At 48.2% G+C, this 22,627-nt stretch overlaps 1 protein-coding gene, 1 long non-coding RNA gene and 1 pseudogene across 2 annotated transcripts; 1 reads left to right on the forward strand and 2 right to left on the reverse strand.

The window, feature by feature from the left end:
• Nucleotides 1-3,968: 3,968 nt before the first annotated feature.
• Nucleotides 3,969-10,894, reverse strand: CYP17A1 (cytochrome P450 family 17 subfamily A member 1; the record flags this gene model as incomplete). Its single annotated transcript, NM_001040232.1, is given in 8 exon segments — nucleotides 3,969-4,252; nucleotides 4,774-4,877; nucleotides 5,772-5,941; nucleotides 6,254-6,469; nucleotides 7,479-7,565; nucleotides 8,207-8,436; nucleotides 8,677-8,815; nucleotides 10,592-10,894. Coding segments are annotated over 8 exon segments (1,527 nt in total). The 5' UTR covers nucleotides 10,889-10,894.
• On the forward strand, nucleotides 4,048-8,035 carry LOC144331308 (uncharacterized). Its single transcript, XR_013398358.1, has 4 exons — nucleotides 4,048-4,213; nucleotides 4,864-5,953; nucleotides 6,749-6,868; nucleotides 7,627-8,035. It is a non-coding gene; the product is annotated as an uncharacterized LOC144331308 (long non-coding RNA).
• A 507-nt stretch (nucleotides 10,895-11,401) lies between the features above and the next one.
• LOC144331449 (profilin-1-like) lies at nucleotides 11,402-21,629 on the reverse strand (annotated as a pseudogene).
• Nucleotides 21,630-22,627: the final 998 nt, after the last annotated feature.

A 22,627-nucleotide genomic window follows, 5' to 3' on the forward strand; every position in this document is an offset into this window, starting at 1 on the left:
GAACTCTGGGGCGGGGGGCTTGGGGGGCGGTGCACGTCAGTGTGTACAAGATTCACCTGGATAGCCCGGAAAATGCAGATTTCCAGGCCCTGCTCCCAGAGTGTACTCAATGCATGAAAGATAGGGACCAGAGTCTATGTTTTTAAGTAAGTTTCTCAGATGAGTCTGGCTCAAGGGGTCTGTGAGCCACACTTTGACAGATACTGACCTGGTGCGTATTACATCTATCTATATCTATTTGTCTGTCTGTAGGTTCCCATGTATCTTCATCTCTGTCTCTCTCTCTCACTCTCCCACCCACACACATATCCACTCTTTCATTCTCCAACTATTGAACCAGAACGTTGAATGGCAGGAAAATGAAAGACTAATCCTTCTTCTTCTTTCTTTCTTTTTCTTTAGAGATTGGGTGTTGCTCTAGGATGCAGTGCAGTGGCGTGATCTCAGATCACTGCAGCCTCGGCCTCCTGGGGTCCAGCAATCCTCCCACCTCAGCCTCCTGAGTAGCTGAGACTACAGGTGTGCCACTATGCCTGGGTAATTTTTTTTTATTTTTTATTTTTCTAGAAACAGGGTCTCACTGTTGCCCAGGCTGCTCTCAAACTCCTGGGCTCAAGGGATCCTCCTGCCTAGGTCCCCCAAAGTGCTAGAATTCCAGGCATGAGCCACCACACCTGGCCTTCTACAGGCTCTTTAGCAAAGTCTCAGGGTAGGTGGCAGATGAAGGCCAAGACCGAGTTAGGGGATAGTAGGGAATGGTCCACTGCCACCTGATTAACAAACCTCTTTATAAGGAAGAAGGTAGTGCTGTAATTGAAAACTGTGTCTCGCTCCCTATAGAGACTTCTCTCTAAGACTAAGCGAGGCAGGGGATCAGCCATGCTCTGCTGAGGTCCTTCTCTCTAGTCAGAGGGGAAGGACTGGGTTGTTGATGATCTGACCCTGGTCTGGCTGGCACCAGGGAGTTGGGGATGGGGCCTCTCTTTAGGCTAAAAGGGCCAGTTTATTCCGGGATGTCTCAGGACATTCATGTGCAGACCGGCCAATGACCAAGGTTTAAATATACCGGTTTCAAGATATAAAGGAGTCAGGGCTCCATTTTCTTTCTTTCTTTTTTTTTTTTTTTTGAGACGGAGTCTCGCTCTGGCCAAGGCTGGAGTGCAGTGGCGCGATCTCGGCTCACTGCAAGCTCCGCCTCCCGGGTTCCCGCCATTCTCCTGCCTCAGCCTCCTGAGTAGCTGGGACTACAGGCGCCTGCCACCTCTCCCGGCTAGTTTTTTGTCTTTTTTGGTAGAGATGGGGTTTCACCGTGTTAGCCAGGCTGGTCTTGATCTCCTGACCTCGTGATCCGCCCGTCTCGGCCTCTCAAAGTGCTGGGATTACAGGCTTGAGCCACCGCACCCGGCCAGGGCTCCATTTTCTAATGAGGAAGCTTTTACAGACTTCCTGGGGTTTTTGAGTGGGGAGAAGGAGGCGGAACCCACGCGCTGCTGCAGAAGACAGCTGTAGAAGCCCTTACCTGGCAGTGTTTACTCCAGGGAAGGATGAGGAAAGGGGGACACGTCAGTCTTGGTCTTTGCAGACCAAGACAGAGGGATGGCAATGGCAGGTCCAGTCTGTGGGTCACATACACTCCCCCAAGATCAAACCTGTGAGGTAACATGCAGTGAAACCTGTTTGGATCAAAACAAGCAACATTTTTGCCCTACTTTCTTTTTTTTTTTTTTTCTTTTTTTTTTTGAGACGGAGTCTCACTCTGTTGTCCAGGCTGGAGTGCAGTGGTGCAATCTTGGCTCGTTGCAAGCTCTGCCTCCTGGGTTCATGCCATTCTCTTGCCTCAGCCTCGCAAGTAGCTGGGACTACGGGTGCCCATCACGCCCTGCTAATTTTTTTGTATTTTTAGTAGAGATGAGGTTTCACCATGTTAGCCAGGATGGTATCGATCTCCTAACCTCATGATCCACCTGCCTCAGCCTCCCAAAGTGCTGGGATTACAGGCGTAAGCCACCATGCCTGGCCTGCCCTACTTTCAAAATATAAACTTAGGCCAGGCTTGGTGGCTCACACCTGTAATTCCAGCACTTTGGGAGGCTGATGTGGGATCATTTGAGGTCAGGAGTTCGAGACCAGCCTGGACAACATGGCAAAAGCCCATCTCTACTAAAAATACAAAAATTAGCCAGGCATGGTGGCAGGTGCCTGTAATCCAGCTACTTGGGAGGCTGAGGCAGCAGAATGGCTTAAGGGAGGTGGAGGCTATCGTGAGCTGAGATCGCGCCACTGCAGTCCAGCCTGGGCAACAGAGCAAGAGTCTGTCTCAAAAACAAAAACAAAAACAAAAACAAAAAACAAACACACACACACACGGAAAACAAAACATAAACTCAATCCTACCACTTCTCACTGTTTCCACTGCTGTAGCCATGGTTTAACTCATCAACATCTGGTTTTCCTGGACCAGCACAACAGCCTCCTTCCTAACTGTTCTCCCTGCTCCCACTCCCATCCCTTAGCAGGACATTCTCCACACAGCAACTACGGTGATCTTTTATAAATACAAAGCAGCCAGGCACAGTGGCTCATGCCTATAATCCAAACACTTTGGGAGGCTGAGGTGGGAGAAGCGCTTGAGCTTAGGAGTTTGAGACCAGCCTAGAAAACACAGCGAGACCCCATCTCTACAAAAAGTAAAACATTAGCCAGGTGTGGTGATGTGCGCCTGTAGTCCCAGTTACTCGGGATGCTGAGGTAGGAGGATTACTTGAGCCTGGGAGGTTGAAGCTGCAGTGAGCCATGATTGTGCCACTGCAATCAGCCTGGGCAACAGAGTAAGTGAGGAAGCTTTTACAGACTTCCTGGGGTTTTCGAGTGGGGAGGAGGCGGAACCCACGCGCTGCTGCAGAAGACAGCTGTAGAAGCCCTTACCTGGCAGTGTTTACTCCAGGGAAGGATGAGGTCACTCAAAAAATAAAACAAAACAAACAACCCCCCCAAAAACAAAACAAAAAACAGGCTGGGGGCGGTGGCTCATGTCTATAATCCCAGCACTTTGGGAGGCTGAGATGGGTGGATTACCTGAGATGAGGAGTTCGAGGCCAGCCTGACCAACATGGCAAAACCTTGTCTCTACTAAGAATACAAAATTAGCCGGGCGTGGTGGCACGCGCCTGTAATCCCAGCTATTCGGGAGGCTGAGGCAGGAGAATCACTTGAACTCAGGAGGTAGGGTTTGCAGTGAGCCAAGATCGTGCCATTGCACTCCAGCCTGGGCAACAAGAGCGAAACTCCATCTCAAACAAAAACAAAAACAAAAAAAACAGATTGTTCCACTTACATACTTAAAATCCTCCAGTGACTTCCTGTCATAATTAGAATAAAACCCAACCTCCCTCCTGGCCTCCTGTAATCCCAGCTACAGTGGGAATGGACCACTATGTCCCACTTTGACCTCATCAGGGCCCACTCTCCCCTTCACTGGCCATGCTGACGTCTCCCAGCTGGAGGCCTTTTCACCTGCTTCTCTCTCAGCATGCAACACTTTTCCTGACCCCTTGTTCAAAGTAGCCATCCACTGCCTCTGCCATTTTCTCATGACATCACACAAATTGTGATTGACTTCAAAGCACTTATGAGTCTCTGAACTTATTCACGTGTTAGCCTTCACTAGAATGTAAGCTTCAGAGACCATGGAGCTCGAGTGTCCTGAGACAGTGAATGGCACATAATAGGTGCTCAATAAAATCTGTGTTGAAAGAATGAGTGAGCAAATGAATACATAAATGAACTACTCAGGGACCTTATGGAAAACAAAAAAACTTTATGCACATCACTGGCATTGCCACAGGCTGAAAAAGAAGGCGGAGTGGGCTGGGAGCAGGGAAGAATGGCGGAGAACGGGTGGGGGGTTGCATCTCTAAATCGGTGTTGTGGGGCCACACAGGGTGGACAGGGGCTGTGAGTTACAGCCTTTAGGTGCTACCCTCAGCCTGGGCTTCCCTCCAGGCCTGGCGCACCTTGATCTTCACTTTGAAAGAGTCGATCAGAAAGACCACCTTTGGGTTGCCTTCCAGGGAGGGCAGCTGCCCATCATCTGGCACCTCCAGGTCGAACCTCTGCAGCAGCCAGGCCATGATGAGGAAGAGCTCCTGGCGGGCCAGGATCTCACCTATACAGGAGCGAGGTCCTGCTCCGAAGGGCAAGTAGCTTAATGATGGTGAGATAAGCTGGGTCCCCGCTGGATTCAAGAAACGCTCTGCAGGCAAGGAGTGGCATCAGCCAGGGGCTAGGGCAGGAGGGAGGAGAGGCATGGTTCTGCCCTGGCTGAGGGGGAGACATGGCCCTGCCCAGGGAACCCCCATCTGAGGATGTAGCCTTATTGTGGGGGAACCCCCGCCTGGGGAGAGATACAGCCCTGCTCTCAGGTAGCCCTTAATGACACAGAGGAAATGAAATATTCAGGAAAGATGGAAAAGAGGTGGAATTAACCTATGAAAATACCACCACCCAAGGGGAGAAGGGACAGACTTAATGGCAAACAGAGGCGTAGAGGGCTTCTTGGAGGGTGCATTTGCAGTTGGTTGGAAGAGTGTGGGAAACCCAGCTGTGAAGAGTTTGGGTAAGTCTATGGCAGGATGAGGGTGTCAACAGGTATGTATTGTTGGGGCCAAGAGTTTTCTAGTAGCAAGCTTGGCAGAGGTGAAGGGGTACTGGGGTGGTGGAGCAGAGTCCAGGCTGGCTGTGCGGCCCAGGATGCAGGACAGGACAGGGACTCACCAGGCATGAACTGGTCCGGCTGGTGCCACTCCTTCTCATTGTGATGCAGCGCCCACAGATTGATGATAACGTGTGTGCCCTTGTCCACAGCAAACTCACCGATGCTGCTCCAGAGAGGAAGAGGAAAAGTGGGTCTGGGACGTTATCCTCCCTTCCCTGCTCAGCCTCATGCCCCCTCATTCCTCCACCGTGGGGAAAGTGCCCTTTACTCCCTCGTTCCCACTCACTCACCTTTTCCTCAGCTTCTGCCAGCTCAAATCTAAATCCATCCCTTCTCCAGCCCTTCCCTCCTGACAGCTTATGTCTGAACACCTGTGTCTGTGGACTTTGGTGTCTGGCAGTGGATGTGGGTGTGCGTTTGGAGCTGCGGCGCATGTTATGTGCGCGCTGCAGCTGGTTGGAGCATGGAGCTCCCAGTCTTTCATCCCAGACCTCATGTCTCCGAGGGCAGCAGGAAGCTCCTCCGGGAAGTCAGGCAGATCTGTGGATGAGTCAGTGCGTGCATGTAGGTGGTAGAGACATGGAGCCACAGGGCTGAGGGCAGGATGATTTTTATTTTATTTATGTATTTATTTATTTTGAGACAGAGTCTTGCTCTGTCACCCAGGCTGGAGTGCAGTGGCGCGGTCTTGGCTTACTGCAACTTCCGCCTCCCGGGTTCAAGCGATTATCCTGCCTCAGTCTCCCAAGTAGCTGGGACTACAGGCGCATGCCACCGCGCGTGGCTAATTTTTGGATTTTTAGTAGAGAAGGGGTTTCACCATATTGGTCAGGCTGGTCTTGAACTCCTGACCTCATGATCCATCTGCCTCGGCCTCCCAAAGTGTTGGAATTACAGGTGTGAGCCACTACGCCCGGCTGGCAGGATGTTTTTAGCAGTTGATGGCTGACTGACTTTAGGTTGGCCAGCAGGGGCCGGGGGTGGGGAGAACCAGGTGGGCTGGCAAGCTGTGTTGAATGCATCATGGGGCTAGATGTCGCTGGGAGGGCAGGCACACCTGGAGTCAACGTTGGCCTTGTGGGGGATGAGCATAGGGGCCACGGGCCTGATGCGAAGCACCTCTCGGATGGTGGCCTCCAGCAGGAGGAGACGGTTACGGTCACTGATGGTTGGTGTGCGGCTGAAACCCACATTCTGGTCAATCTCCTCGTAGAGCTTCTTCTTCACCTGAAGACCACAGTAAGTTGGAGGTGACTAGTGTGTGTAAGTCCAGGAGAAGCAAGGGCTTGGAGAAGAATCCAACTGTGACATCCAGAAGAGCCTGTCCAGTCCCTTCCCAGTAGTGGCTCTGGGGCCCAGGCCCAGCTTCCAGAAGATAGGGCAGCTCTACTCTGGGGTCAAAGCCAACTACTGCTTGGGTAAGGGGCAGGGCAGGCCTAGTCTTCCTGCACAGAAAGCCTGAGGGAATTGGCTCTCCCTCTGTCTGCAGCCCAGAGGTTGGGCTGCCTGGGGTCTGGGATTGATGAGGGGGAAGCACACCTGAGGATTGTGCAGCAGGAAGGCCACGATCCATTTCACCACAGAGGTGGTGGTCTCCACGCCAGCCCCAAAGATGTCCCCTATGGTGGTGAGAATGTGGTTATCTGAAAGCAGCTCTGAGTCTTGATCTGGGCCAGCGTTGCCATTATCTGAATTCATCTTGGCTTGCATCAGTACGTCCAGCATGTTGGTGATAGAGTCGCTGTGGAATTTCTCCTGAGTTGGGTGAGGTTGGGAGACATTAATAAGGAAGGAGCCCCATTTGTGACACTCCTGCCATACTCTGTCCCTGACTAGAGATAACAAGGCTCCTTCCACTTAGAAGCGGAGCGAGTCTGGGCAGGGCCTACGAGCTTGTGGAGGTGGGAGGCAGCCCTGGGCCCTCTTCGAATTTGGTGGAGAGGTTAGGTCTCTTCTAGGATCCTCTTCAATTCGTAATTCCTCACTTTTCCATCCCAACTCCTTAAGTCAGTTTTTTTTTTTTTTTTTTTTGAGACAATCTTGGTGCAATGCCCAGGCTGGAGTGCAATAGCATGATCTCAGCTCACTACAACCTCTGCTTCCCGGGTTCAAGCAATTCTCCTGTCTCAGCCTCCCGAGCAGGTGGGACTACAGGTATGCACCACCATGCCCAACTAGTTTTTGTATTTATTTATTTTTTTTTGGAGAAGGAATTTCACTTTTGTTACCCAGGCTGGAGTGCAATGGCATGATCTCTGCTCACTGCAACCTCTGCCTCCCGGGTTCAAGTGATTCTCTTGCCTCAGCCTGCCGAGTAGCTGGGATTATAGGTATGCGCCACCACACCTGGCTAATTTTGTATTTTTAGTAGAGACGGGGTTTCTCCATGTTGGTCAGGCTGGTCTCGAACTCCCGACTTCAAGTGATCCACCCACCTTGGCTTCCCAAAGTTCTGGGATTACAGGCATGAGCCATCTTGCCTGGCCTAGTTTTTGTATTTTTAGTAGAGACGGGGTTTCAGCATATTGGCCAGGCTGGTCTCGAACTCCTGACCTCAATTGATCTGCCCACTTCGGCCTCCCACAGTGTTGGGATTACAGGCGTGAGCCACCGCACCCGGCCCTTAAGTCAGTTTTTATTGTACACCTACTATGTGCCAGGTTCTACTAGGTTTTGAAGCTCCTACAGCGTGTAGAATGGACCCCACCCTGCTCTCGTAATTACTTTTAGCCTAACTCATATTCTCTTCTGCTGTATCACCTACCTTGTAATTTTCAAATATTTTAGTCAGCAGATCATTTCGTGTTTTAACATGCCTCTTTAATTTTTCCAGAGTTTTGTTGGGGAAAACCTGGGAAGTAAAAAGAAATGTTAAATCCACCCTTCTTCCATTTTGCTTCTCCGGCTGCCAGAGTCTCTCCTGGAGGCAGATCTTAGCTTTCTGTCTCTGGAAGTTCCTACTCCACCCCTGACCTTCAGCCAGAATGGAAGGCAAGATGGGGACACAGAACGGGTTCATCATGACAATGAAGACAATTCTAAACAGGGGAGGAGGGCGTGGTCTCCACCTCTCCTTCCCCATTCAATCAAACATCAAGCGCTGACTCTGCTGTGTGCCCAGCCCTGAAGACCTGAGCCTGAAGCCTCAGACAAGCTCGCTAAGCCTGCTTCTCACCTGCACAATGGGGATAATACAACCGACCTCCACGGGGAATTCAGTGATGAATGCTTATAGAATGCTTCATACTGGCACATGGTCATTGGAAAAGAAATGAAGGTCATTATCTGGAGTACTAAGGTGCATAATTAAAAGGCTAAATCTATCTCTGCAGAGAAGTGGCAAAGGTTTTAAGTGGCAGAGGACGTAGAGGTGGCAGAGATAGGAAAAAGATGGGTCACTGCGGCTGGAGCGGGGAAGTAAAAAGGAAGGAAGACTGGGGACACTGTCAGGGTCTACTAAAACCTGAAGGCAGGGTGTGGCATCATGCTCACCTTCAACCAGGGGAATAGGTCCACCAGGCTCTCCTTGCCCAGGCTGTCTATGATGCCTTCATTGTAATTATGTACGATCTTCAACTCAGGGTCCCCATTCTTGTAGGAGATGTTGAAGCAGATCAAGGAGATGACATTGGTTATCGCCACGAAGACAGGAAAGGAGATGTCTATGGTCTGTCCGTTGTGGGTGGCCAGCATATCACACAATGTACTGATTTCCTGACAAACTGAAGGGAGAGAGGGGCATGAGGGTGGGAAATGGATCAGCGCCATCACCCCCTCTCTCTACCAGTTGCTCTTAACAGGAGCAGGGGACAGATAGCAGATGGCCACTAGATGGCAGCAGTAGCCAAGAAAAGGCTGCATTGCGCTCTAGTCCTAACCCTTACCCCTGCCCAACCCTCCTCTCCCTCCAGCAGTTCCTGTGGGATGCAGCCCTAGCCCCAGGGGCCAGTCTTGGCACTCACTGATCTTCTCCAGCTTCTGATCGCCATCCTTGAACAGGGCAAAGGTGGCCATCGCCAGCCTTCGATGCAGCTGCCAATGTGCGCCGTAGTCAGCAAAGGCAATACCCTTACGATTGTTGGACAGGATGTCTAGAGTTGTCTTTGGAGAGCAAGCGAGGCTATAGGAATCACACACCATCCACCCCACCCTTGCCCGTGCACCTCTGGTCCCTGCTCTCCTTCCTGGGGGAGAAGGCAGGTACCTGGCCTGCTGACTTCCATGGGGCACAGCCCCACTGCACTCCACCATGACTCCAAGGGCTTCGTAGGACAGACCCTAAGGCCTCCTACTCCCAATTCCATCAGAAACACAGTAGATCGGGGAGAGAGAAAGAACCCTTAATTAGAATGCGGCAGCACTGGGCTTCTGTTCACTGACAGGGTGCCCTCTGGGCTTCTTTTTGCTCATCAGTTTCTGACCAGAGGAAGGCAACTCTGGATGGGATAAACTCTCTAAACTATGCCTATCCAGATGGTAGGGAGCAGGCGGGATTGTAGAGGCTGAGGACTGCACAGGTCTCTGCTTTTCCCTGAGCCCTCAGGTGAGCTAAAGGCACCGCTCACCTCACTCGGGTTTACCCTTCCATTGCAAGCCTGCATACCTAGCCACAAGCCCACATTTGGAGAGTACAGATGTTTTGTCTACACAGTCTGGACTTGGGCCGAGCCCCTGCCTCCTAGAGGTGCCCCCAAAAGCATAAGGGTCCAAAGCCTCCCTTTTCCATCTCCTGACCCCGAAGATCCCCATGACTAGCCTCCTCCATCTTCTCTGCCCCGGGGAGGAAGCCAGCAGAGGTGGGAGCCAGGTAGTTGCTCAGCAGACCTGGCTGATTGGTCCAAGGAAAAATAGACCAACCCTTGGCTTGATCAAAGCTGACAGGCTGGTGGGGCGCAGTGGCTCATGCCTGTAATCCCAGCGCTTTGAGAGGCTGAGGTGGGGGGATCATGAGATCAGGAGTTTGAGACCATCCTGGCTAACACGGTGAAACCCCATCTCTACTAAAAATACAAAAAATTAGCTGGCGTGGTGGCATGCTCCTATAGTCCCAGGTACTCGGGAGGCTGAGGCAGGAGAATCACTTGAACCTGGGAGGCAGAGGTTGCAGTGAGCTGAGATTGTGACACTGCACTCCAACCTGGGCGACAGAGAGAGACTCTGTCTCAAAAAAAAAAAAAAAAAAAAAAAAGCTGAGAGACTGGGGGCCCTACTGGGGTGTTCAAGGCAGTTCTCAGCAGCAGGGTGCTGGGCTGGGGGCACTGGCAGTGTTTCTGGATGATCAGTACCCCTCCTGGCCGGGGAGCATGACAGCAAGCTCAGTAGGAGGCTCATCAGCAACCCTGAAACGTTATTGTAGATCACTGCCCCTGTGAGCTAGAGCAGCTGGAAATGGCATCAGGAAACCAGCAATCCCAGCCTGCAACAGCAAGGCTACTTCTCCCCAGCAGCTTTCATGGAGGACAGTAATCACTGCCGCCATTTTCCACGAAGAGTAACATGAATCCTGGTTGTATAAGGGGCACTTACTGTGCTGGGTGCTAGGTTAAGTGCTGTACATGCACCTGCTCAGTCCATTAGAGAAGTCTAGGCCCAGAGAGGTCAGTGGAGTGAGGACTCCTTGACCCCTCAGACCACTGCGGTCTTCCCATCCCACCTCCTGGGCAGCCTGGTAGAGGAGACTTTCCTTTAATTCTTCCTGCCTCATTTAGAGGCTGGGTGGGGGTCTGAAGGTTCACTCCCTTCACATCACCCCACTAGTCTACTTTGGGAAGAATTACAGGTTGTTGGAGCTGGAAGCACCATTCTAGGCATGGTCTGAAGACCTGAACAATCGCAGGGGGTGGTGAAGGGGGCAGGGAGGAGATAGACACCACTTACCACTTGAGGCCGCCCAGAGAAGTCCTTGCCCTTCTTAATAAGCACCTCCTTGGCCAGCTGGTGGTGGCCAACAATCACTGTAGTCTTGGTGCCCATACGAACGGAATAGATGGGGCCATATTTTTTCTGCAGCTTGAAAAAGTTGTTATGCATATGGCCATGTCTGGGGAGGAATGGCAGGCTGCCCACCAGGGGCAGGGACAGGAGGCTCTTAGGATACTTGGCACCAGGGCACCTTCTCTTGGGCCAAAATAAATAGGCTAGGGTGAGCAGCAAGAGAGCCACAAGCTCCCACATGGTGGCTGGGTGTCAGCAGGCAAGATAGACAGTGGTGGAGTAGAAGAGCTGTGGCAACTCTAGGGTACAAGGAGGCCTTTTAAAGGGCTACCCTGATCTTCACCTTGACTTTGTGTTATCTCTTGCCTTGTGCAAAGATTATCCTGGAGCCCAGCCAGGCCTGAGCTCATTTCCAGAAGGGAGAGAAGCAGGAGTGAAGGTCTCCTCAAGGGCTGGCTCAACTCCAGGGCAAACCTCCGGAGGAGGAGCTAGGTAAGGGAGGTCAGTTGACCCCCCTCTGAGGAGCTCCCCATGCTTGAATGACCCCAGAGTGCAAATGGTATCTGGGCTCAGGAATCAAGGCTTGAAACTTTCCATGTTGCAAAATCAAAATCACTGGACAGATGACAGAGTCAGGAGGGTCACGAGTAGCAGGGACTGTCAAAGGTCTTTTATGTGTTCTTTTTTTTTTTTTTGAGACAGAGTCTTGCTCTGTCACCAGGCTGGTGTGCAGTGGCGTGACTGTCCATCCAGCCCTGGCCCTCAAGGCCATGTGGTTTTGGCAGCAATAAGGGGTGTGGGGTAATGGCCCCCAAAATAAAAATGTTATATGTGTGTATGGGAACAAAAGGGGTGCAAAGCTGTGGGGAGCAGTGGAGGGGAAGGGACAGATGAGGTCAGTACTGGGAACGCCAGAGGTGGGAGGCTGTTTCATAACATTCCTTGTTGATCAAACTTGTCAACACCTTCTTTGCTCATCAGCAGGACTAGCGTATTGGGGGAACCACCCCCAATATTTCAACATAGGTTCTTTCTATAAGTGTTGGCCAGCTGAGAAATAAGAGAGACAGTATAAAGAGAGGAACTTTACAGCTGGGCTGCCGGGGGTGGCATCACATATCAGTAGGACCATGATGCCCGCCTGAGCCTCAAACTGGCAAGTTTTTATTAAGGGTTTCAAAAAGGGGAGGGGGTGTAAGAACAGGGAGTAGGTACAAAGATCACATGCTTCAAAGGGCAAAAAGCAGAACTACTAATAAGGGTCTAACAAAGATCACATGCTTCTGAGGGAACAAAACAAAGGGCAAAAGCAGAACTACTGATGAGGGTCCAACAAAGATCACAATGCAAAGGGCAAAAGCAGAACTACTGATAAAGGTCTATGTTCAGCAGTGCACGTATTGTCTTGATAAACATCTTAAACACCAGAAAACAGGGTTTGAGAGCAGAGAACCGGTCTGACCACAAATTTACCAGGGCGGAGATTTTCCCCACCCTAGTAGGCCTTAGGGTACTGCAGGAGACCAGGGCGTATCTCAGTCCTTATCTCAACTGCACAAGACAGATATTCCCAGAGCGGCTGTTTATAGACCTCCCCCAAGGAATGCATTCCTTTCCCAGGGTACTAATATTACTATTCCTCGCTGGGAAAAGAATTTAGCAATATCTTCCCTACTCATACGTTTATAGGCTCTCTGCAAGAAGGAAAATATGGCTCTTTTTGCCCGACCCCACAGGCAGTCAGACCTTATGGTTATCTTCCCTTGTTCCCTAAAAATCGCTATTATTCTGTTCTTTTTCAATGGTGCACCAATTTCATATTGTTCAAACACACATGTTTTACAATTAATTTGTAAAGTTAACACAATTATCACAGTGGTCCTGAGGTGACATACATCCTCAGCTTACAAAGATAACAGGATTAAGAGATTAAAGTAAACACAGACATAAGAAATTAGAAAAGTATTATTTGGGAACTGATAAATGTCCATATCAAAATGAAATCTTCACAATGTATGTTCCTTGGCCGTGGCTCCAGCTGGTCCCTCCATTCAGGGTCCCTGACTTCCCGCAACATCTCTCCCTTTCTTTTTGTATAAATGTGCCATGGCGATGAAGGCTGTTCATTCTCTCGGTTTTGACACAGGATTCTTTGACTAATCTGACACACTAAAAACAAGCCCATTAAACAGAGAAACATGATTCCAAAATTTACTACAGTGGAGCCCCCAATAGACTTAATCCAAGTCACGGAGTTTGGTCTAGAAAGACTTTCTGCCACCTGATCTAACGCCACAGCTCCAGGCATAACGGATAAATGAGCTTGAGAGGCTTCAAAAATTTGTTTCTTTAGTTATGTCCAAGGATAAATTATCTACCCAGAAGGTGTCTTTTGACTATTTCCCATGAATGATCAGTCTCATTGTAGGAATATGGTGTGATACAGATATCAGAAGTGTTCCAATCACATTGCATTTGCATGTGATGTTCGAGACTCATTAGCTGATCCCCAAGCCAAATAACAGACTGTCTTAATCATTAATTTGACCAGCTAATTTTTGATCAATGCCTTGTTGAGAATTCCTCATTTGGATGGAATTGGCTTGCCAATCATTAACAAAATGAGTCACTTGAATAGATTGGTGTAATGCCACTCTGGCAGTGATGGCCAGTGCAGTGACTGTAATTAGGCCCATGATCACAGCAATTAAAGTGAAAACAAATCTCTTAGATCTTTTGAAAATTAGTTGTAATACTTCATTAATTAAATGTACTGAGGGGGAAGATTCCCAAGGTCTGGGTAAAGTTACTGGTATCCAGATTCCTTCTTGAGCTTGAACCAACATTACACTTTTCCTAAAGTCAAAACAGGAGTTAACACAAGTGTATAAATGATAATTAATGCATTGGGCAGTTTGATTGTTCATCCAAATTTTGATATTTCCCACTAACAGCATGTAAGGAGGCTTAACACAACTCTGTATAGGAATAGTCAGGCTGGAGGTAAACAAAACAGAATGTTTGAATCTATGTTGATACTGAGAGAGAGGAGTGGCTGTGGCAACGCCCGATATTCTCTGCCATAAAGAAGCAATCCGAGGTGCCCGGGGATGCTGAAGAGGTAGAGGGGCATACTTGGGTCAAGAAGAATTATCATAATGCCAATCAGAGTCCCATAAAGGAGGATTGGCATCAAAAAGGGGAAAAGGGTTCAAAGGGAATTTATCATGGGGTTCAGAATCACGGTTGTGAGGGGTGGTAGTGGGGACAACGGACAGAAAAGTTTTCCCTTCCCATACTTGTAGTCTGGGACATGGCAATAGCCAATTTCCAAAGTTCTGCATGTTCTGGGCTCAGAATGGGAACATCATACGAGGCCTTGGCGGTGGGGGCGGGGGGTAATGCCCTTATCTTCCTATTTTAAGGGACAGAACAAGCTGAACTTCCTATGCAAAGTAGGATGATGATCCTTGTCCTCCCAATAAGAAATAAAACAAGTAGCCTCCAGGCATTCCCTTCTGCCAGAGAAGCAACTGTTTGTCAAATAGCCCTTTGGTGCCCAGTTTATTACTAAACCATATGAGTCATTTTTTAATACTACTGCATGTGAATTAACACAACCTTCCCTAATTAAAGTTTTAGATGGGCCCTCAAAATTTTTAGGACATGGTTTTCCTACAGGTTTATATTGAAAGTATGGGGTATCTCCTATTACTCCCCCTTTCATTTGTCTTAAAGGAGAAAGGGAGAGGCTGGAGACCAAATGTTCCCATTCCCCTGTGGCTGATCTCTTCAGCAGGTAAGCAGCCCAGACTTGAGTTCCAGATGGATACAAGCAGGTACATGTCCGAGGCACAGAGGAGGGTATCTATAACCCACAGTAACATTAAATGCAGTGCCTTCTTTTCCTGGTTGAGCGGGGCAATGGTCATCTGTAGCTCCAGATATCCACACACTATCATTAGTATATTTCCAAAGGATCATCCATCCAGGTGAGAGGTCAAATAAGTGGAGGAAAGGCACATAAGCCCAATAAGAATAATTTTGTGTAGCAGGTAAATAAGTGTGAGGGGAAACTGGTGAGACAGAAAGTATAAGGAGGAGATTTTTTGTTTGTTTGTTTGTTTGAGACGGAGTCTCGCTCTGTCGCCCACGCTGGAGTGCAGTGGCGCGATCTCTGCTCACTGCCAGCTCTGCCTCCCAGGTTCACACCATTCTCCTGCCTCAGCCTGCCGAGTAGCAGGGACTACAGGCGCCCGCCACCACGCCCAGCTAATTTTTTGTATTTTTAGTAGAGACGCGGTTTCACCGTGCTAGCCAGGATGGTCTCGATCTGCTGACCTTGTGATCCGCCCACCTCGGCCTCCCAAAGTGCTGGGAACACAGGCGTGAGCCACTGCACCCGGCCAGAATTATTAAATAAAACCTATTGTAAGCAAGATCCATGCTGAAGGATGAATAGAAGAACAGGGGGATGTTATTTTCAGGCTAATAGAAATGGTGAGATTTTTAGGTTCATAAGGAGAAAAAGAAAGGGAATTAGAAGTGGGATTAGTTAGAGGGGTCTCTGTTGCCTTTAGGAAGGATTGAACAAGACCCTTTTTGATTTGGCGTGCCGGTTTCTGAGGAGTCGGCACAGACTTCACCAGGTATGAGGGTGTTCTCTGATGCAGACGTCTCTTCCCTGTGGTTTTTACTGTCAGCATTCACACAAAGTTTAAGTCTTCTAGTGGGCACCAAGACAGGGGACTGATGATCTCCAGGTGAAACACAAGCATACCCTCTTCCCCATGTTATGATTGTTCCAGGTTCCCAGGTATTGGTCTGGGAATTAAAGGCAAAGAATTAGGTAGTAAATTTAGAGGAACTGTACTGCAGAGATCGACTGTCCCGCCCCCAACTGTGGAGGTGGACAAGCATTGTACTGAGACAGAAGAGGCTGGGACCCATCTGGGTTGGCTGTAGGTAAATTTATTTTTGCTGGGGGCTGCGTTGGGACCGCTTGAAGCGGGAACACAACATTGATCTGAGTCTGAGGTGTCCCATTTGATATTGGGGGCTGGGACTGGCCCCGCTTCCCATTTCCCTGGTTCTGTGGCAAGGAATTTCCATCTATATCAGACTTAAGAGTGGCAAGTACTTGCCCAATGTTTACCTTTATGACAATGAGGACAAACAGTAGCAGGAGCATTTGGCTGTGTTTTTTGAGCCGGTTTGGCCGCCTTTAAGTTTCTAACAGTGCAATTTTTTCGAGTATGACCAAGTTGACCACAATTACAGCAGGCTCCAAGGAAAGAATCAGTCGAGTCAGTTTGACTGCAATCCTTCATGGTCCGTGCCCACAGAATAGCTTTGTGGGTCTCCAATCCAATGCCTTCACAAGCTTTAATATATGCAGGCAACACCTCGTGATCATGTAAACTTTGTCGTTGGACAGAACGCATGGCCATTTTACACTCGTGGTTCGCATTCTCAAAAGCTAACACACAAAGAAGAATACCTTGAGCGTGCTCATCAGAGACAGATTTTTCAACAGCATCTTGTAATTTAGCCAAATAATCAGGATATAATTCATTGTGACCCTGTTTAACAGTAGTAAAAGAAACAGGACCTTGGCCTGGGATGTGTAATTTACCCAAGCTCTCATACACAACTTTGTTACTTGTTCTGTGGTGAGAGCATCAAAGCCTAATTGGGCGGTAGTGTCAGAGTTATTATTGGAGCCTGTGAGCCGAGCCTGAGTAACTAGAATGCCATCAGCCCGATTTAGCTGAGCCTGCAGACGGGCCTCCTCTGACCACCAGGGACGGAATTGTAAATGCTGAGATGGAGTTAGAAGAGATTTTGCCAAAAGGTCCCAGTCTAAAGGAAGCAAAATGACCTCAGTACAAACAGTCTGTAATACCATTTTAATATATGGAGAAGTAGGACCATACTGAGTACAAGCATTCTTGAATTCTTTTAAAAAGGTAAGATAGAGTGGTGCATATCAACCCATTTGTACCCCTTGAGCATTGCAAGGTTCCAGCATGACCGGATAAGACCACGCCTCTAATCTACTTGCTTTTTTGTTTTGGAGTAATAAGTGTAGCATGGAAGTTTCAAGAACAGGCACATGAGATGGAGTCGGCATAGAAGTGACAGGAAAAGTATGTGTAGATAAGGGGAACTGAGGTTGAGGAGGTCAGACCGGTATGACAGCATGAGAAATGGGCTTTGGAGGAGGAGAAGAGGCAGAAGCATACCAGTGATTATTGCCCAATCCTGTGCAACAAGAGTGGCAGGTGTATCCATGTGTGAAGATTGGTACAGAGAAGCAGGTTGAGTGGATGGCAAAGTGACCGGCTGAGGGACCGAAATGACAGGAGGGTGAGGGGCTGCAATGGACAGGGAAGGGCCTGCAGAATTACAGGTAAATTGTAGTTTAGTCCTGGAGTCATTAGACGGCTCCAGAGGCAAAGGCTGTAAAGGTTTGAAGAGTGAAGAGTTAGCATAGATATGGTCCCGGGCTGTCCGAGTAGGGGCCACGGGAGCTACAAGTACCGGCTCTTCATGAAAAGAAATAAGATCATCAGAGGGTGACGTTAAGCCAAAGTCACCGGAGTTAGATATTGAATCTTCAATATCCTCAGGTGGGGGAGGAGCAGATGAAGGGAGAGAGAGGCTGAGCAGATAGCGAAGGCCGAGCGGGAGAGGAAAGCTGAGGAAAAGGTGGAATGTCTCCAGATTCAGAAAACTGTGGTAACTGCAGGGGGTCACGGGATTGGTATGTCATTAGGATGGCATGTACCAAGGCCCAGTCACCCCAAACAGTGATGGGAACATAATATCCTGTCAGGACCAGTTCCTGGAATTTTGCACCAATATGATCCCATAGTTCCACATCTAACGTTCTCTTTTCAGGAAACCAAGGACAGTGTTCTTCCAGCGCTCTGAATAGGGTGACCATATTTTCCAAGGGTACCCGAACTCCCCCCTGTTTTAACAGGAGTTTAATATAGCAGAGATAAGCATAATGTTTAGACTCTGCGTGACCCATAGTTACCCCGCACAATACACAGACAATTCACCAGTCTTCAGGGAGCCAAACAAGTGTTTCTGTGGACCGGACTGATGAACGTTTCTCCGCACCTTCCAAAGGGAATTGTGTTCCCACATGCACTTAGGAAAAAGAAAACTATGTTGGCATGCGAGATATTGGGGGAACATGCCCCCAATATTTCAGCATAGGTTATTTCTATTTTCCATAACTGTTGGCTGGCTGAGAAATAAAGAGAGACAGTATAAAGAGGAATTTAACTGCTGGGCCACCAGGGGTGGCATCACATATTGGTAGGACCATGATGCCTGCCTGAGCCTCAAACCAGCAAGTTTTTATTATGGGTTACTTTTTCTTCTTTTCTATTTTTTTTTTTTTTTTTTTTTTTTTTGAGACAGAGTCTTGCTCTGTCACCCAGGCTGGAGTGCAGTGGCGCAATCTCGGCTCACTGCAAGCTCAGTATCCTGGGTTCATGCCAATCTCCTGCCTCAGACTCCCGAGTAGCTGGGACCACAGGTGCCCGCCACCACGCCTGGCTAATTTTTTTGTATTATTAGTAGAAACGGGGTTTCACTGTCTTAGCCAGGATGGTCTTGATCTCCTGAACTCGTGATCTACCCAACTTGGCCTCCCAAAGTGCTGGGATTACAGGCATGAGCCACCACGCCCAGCCTATTAAGGATTTCAAAAAGGGGAGGGGGTGTAAGAACAGGGAGTAGGTACAAAGATCACATGCTTCAAAGGGCAAAAAGTAGAACTACTAATAAGGGTCTAACAAAGATCACATGCTTCTGAGGGAACAAAACAAAGGGCAAAAGAACTACTGATAAGGGTCCAACAAAGATCATAAGGCAAAGGGCAAAAGCAGAACTACAGATAAGGGTCTACATTCAGCGGTGCACGTATTGTCTTGATAAACATCTTAAACACCAGAAAACAGGGTTTGAGAGCAGAGAACCGATCTGACCACAAATTTACCAGGGTGCAGTTTTTCCCCACCCTAGTAAGCCTGAGGGAGTACCCTCAGGCGTATCTCAAACTGAGACCAGGCGTATCTCAGTCCTTATCTCAATTGCACAAGGCAGACATTCCCAGAGCGGCTGTTTATAGACCTCCCCCCAGGAACGCATTCCTTTCCCAGGATATTAATATTAATATTCCTTGCTACGAAAAGAATTTAGTGATATCTTCCCTACTTGCACGTCCATTTATAGCCTTTCTGCAAGAAGGAAAATATGGCTTTTTTTGCCCGATCCCACAGGCAGTCAGACCTTACGTTTGTCTTCCCGTGTTCCCTAAAAATTGCTATTATTCTGTTCTTTTTCAAGGTGCACCGATTTCATATTGTTCAAACACCTATATTTTATAATCAATTTGTACAGTTAACACAATTATCACAGTGGTCCTGAGGTGACAAACATCCTCAGCTTACGAAGCTAAAAAGAAATAAGATCATCAGGGGGTGACGTTAAGCCAAAGTCACCAGAGTTAGATATTGAATCTTCAATATCCTCAGGTGGGGAGGAGCAGACGAAGGGAGAGAGAGGCTGAGCAGATAGTGAAGGCCAAGCGGGAGAGGAAAGCTGAGGAAAAGGTGGAAGGTCTCCAGATTCAGAAAACTGTGGTAACTGCAGGGGGTCACGGGATTGGTATTACATTAGGATGGCACATACCAAGGCCCAGTCACCCCAAACAGTGATGGGAACATAATTTCCTATCAGGACCAGTTCCCAGAATTTTGCACCAACACGATCCCATAATTCCATATCTAACATTCCCTTTTCGGAAAACCAAGGACAGTGTTCTTCCACCACCCTGAATAGGGTGCCCATGTTTTCCATGGGTACCTGAACTCCCCCTGCCCCGGTTTTAACAGGAGTTTAATATAGCAGAGATAAGCATAATGTTTAGACTGTGTGTGACCCATAGTTACCCTGGACAATACACAGACAACTCACCAATCATCAGGGGGCCAAACAAGCCTTTCTGTGGACTGGATCGATGAATGTTTCTCTGCACCTATGAAAGGGAATCGGGTTCCCACATGCACTTAGGAAAAAGAAAACCACATTGGCACACCAGATATTGGGGGAACCCACCCCCAATATTTCAACATACATTATATTTTCCATAAGTGTCGGCCGGCTGAGAAATAAAGAGAGACAGTATAAAGAGACGAATATTATAGCTGGGCTGCTGGGGGTGGCATCACATATTGGTAGGACCATGATGCCCGCCTGAGCCTCAAACCGGCAAGTTTTTATTAAGGGTTTCAAAAAGGGGAGAGGGTGCAAGAACAGGGAGTAGGTGCAAAGATCACATGCTTCAAAGGGCAAAAAGCAGAACTACTAATAAGGGTCTAACAAAGATCACATGCTTCTGAGAGAACAGGACAAAGGGCAAAAGCAGAACTACTGATAAGGGTCCCACAAAGATCACAAGGAGAAAGGCAAAAGCAGAACTACAGATAAGGGTCTATGTTCAGCGATGCACGTATTGTCTTGATAAACATCTTAAACAACAGAAAACAGGGTCTGAGAGCAGAGAACTGGTCTGACTACAAATTTACCAGAGTGGAGTTTTTCCCCACCCTAGTAAGCCTGAGGGTACTGCAGGAGACCAGGGCGTATCTCAGTCCTTATCTCAACTGCACAAGACAGACATTCCCAGAGCGGCCATTTATAGATCTTCCCCCAGGAATGCATTAGTTTCCCAGAGCATTAATATTAATATTAATATTCCTTGCTAGGAAAAGAATTTAGCGATATCTTCCCTACTCGCACATCTGTTTATAGGCTCTCTGCAAGAAGGAAAATATGGCTCTTTTTTTTTTTTTTTTTTTGAGACGGAGTCTCACGCTGTTGCCCAGGCTGGAGTGCAGTGGCGCGATCTTGGCTCACTGCAAGCTCCGCCTCCCGGGTTCCCGCCATTCTCCTGCCTCAGCCTCCTGAGTAGCTGGGACTACAGGCGCCCGCCACTGCCCCCGGCTAATTTTTTGTATTTTTAGTAGAGACGGGGTTTCACTGTGGTCTCGATCTCCTGACCTTGTGATCCGCCCGCCTCAGCCTCCCAAAGTGCTGGGATTACAGGCTTGAGCCACCGCGCCCGGCCCGAAAATATGGCTCTTTTGCCTGACCCCACAGGCAGTCAGACCTTATGGTTGTCTTTCCTTTTTCCCTAAAAATCACTATTATTCTGTTCTTTTTCAAGGTGCACTGACTTCATATTGTTCAAACACATGTTTTACAATCAATTTGTACAGTTAACACAATTATCACAGTGGTCCTGAGGTGACATACATCCTCAGCTTATGAAGATAACAGGATTAAGAGATTAAATAAAGACAGGCATAAGAAATTAGAAAAGTATTATTTGGGAACTGATAAATGTCCATATTAAAATGAAATATTGACAATTTATGTTCCTCTGCCGTAGCTCCAGCCAGTCCCTCCGTTGGGGGTCCCTGACTGCCCGCAACTCTAGCGTCCTGACAGTCATGGTAATAGTGACATTGAAGGTGGGAGCTCCATCGCTGGTCTTGGTACAAAGATGGGTCAGTTCTCCATCCTGCAGCAGTGGGTTTCGGATCACAGAACATTTCTGGCCCCCAAGTGTCACTCCATTCGCAAAAAAACTTGACCAGTCTTTGCCAATCAGGACATCAGCCTCAGTTGGCCAGATGTTGACAAAGGTTTTCCCAGGGATGGTGGCCTGGATGGAAGGCAAGTCCTTGTAGCCCACGATGGCTGCGTCCTACAGGTCCCTTCCACCACGAGGTTGTCGATGTGGGTGTTCCACCCTGCTGTGGGCTGCTTGTGGCACTGCTGTCACCTCACGGGCAGGTAGGGGAAGCGGAGAGCTCAGGGCATGCACTGTGGTCGGGACCGCTGCTCTGCTAGCCGTGCAGAAGCCCTCGTACAGCCACTTCTTGGAAGTGACCATTTTAAGCATTTATTTGAAATCGATATTTTTCACTGTATTGATCCAAATGACTTCAAGCATAAAAGAATGGACAGATCAATTTTATTTGTTTACAAAAAGGAAAATGTGGCCAGTCATGGCCAAGGTTAACAAAACAAAGGGCAAAGCTTAACTAGCTGAGTGTGGACTCCAATCATTGGAAAGACTGGGAAGATGATTCAGATGAAGCCATGTCTGATTTTGATCATTTCTCTGAGATGGTGAACAATATGGGTGGTGAAGAAGATGTAGATTTAGCAGATGGAGCAGACGATCATTCACAAGGCAGTGATGATGAAAAAATGCCTGATCTGGAGTAAGGAATATTGTCATTATCTGGATTTTGAGAAAGAAAAATAACTTCTCTGCAAGATTTCATAATTGAGAGAATTCCTGAGTTGATAGCTCTAAAGACAGATGCTGTATTTGCTTACTTTAACCCATTTTTCAACCTGTTTGTTCTTTAAAAGGCCTCACTAAGGGTTGGTATGTACCACTGTATGGGGCAATTTTCAGTCAGCTAAGGCAATAACCTTATGCATGAACATTTCCCAGACTTCCATGAAGCTGTTGAAGTCCTAGGCAATTGATGCAGCAGTTGTGATAAATACATACATCTCACCTAAGTCTCCTTTTCTTCATAACATAGATACTGACATGATAGAAAGCGCTCAGCTTAGGGAAAGAGAACTAAATTTTAGATTATAGGACATGGATTCAAAAGTGGCTGGAACAAATTGGCTGACATCTTACTGGTAACCTGCTATTCCTCTTCTGTTGTTCTTCAGGATTGTTCCACTAAAGCTTACCTTTCAAAAAATTTACCTCTCAGGCTGGGCGCAGTGCCCCACGCCTATAATCCCAGCACTTTGGGAGGCTGATGCGGGCAGATCACATGAGGCCAGGAGTTTGAGACCAGCCTGACCAACATGCCAAAACCCCGTCTCTACTAAAAATACATAAATTAGCCGGTCATGGTG

Source organism: Macaca mulatta, chromosome 9, assembly GCF_049350105.2.
Source record: "Macaca mulatta isolate MMU2019108-1 chromosome 9, T2T-MMU8v2.0, whole genome shotgun sequence".
In the NCBI taxonomy this organism is placed as follows: Eukaryota; Metazoa; Chordata; class Mammalia; order Primates; family Cercopithecidae; genus Macaca; species Macaca mulatta.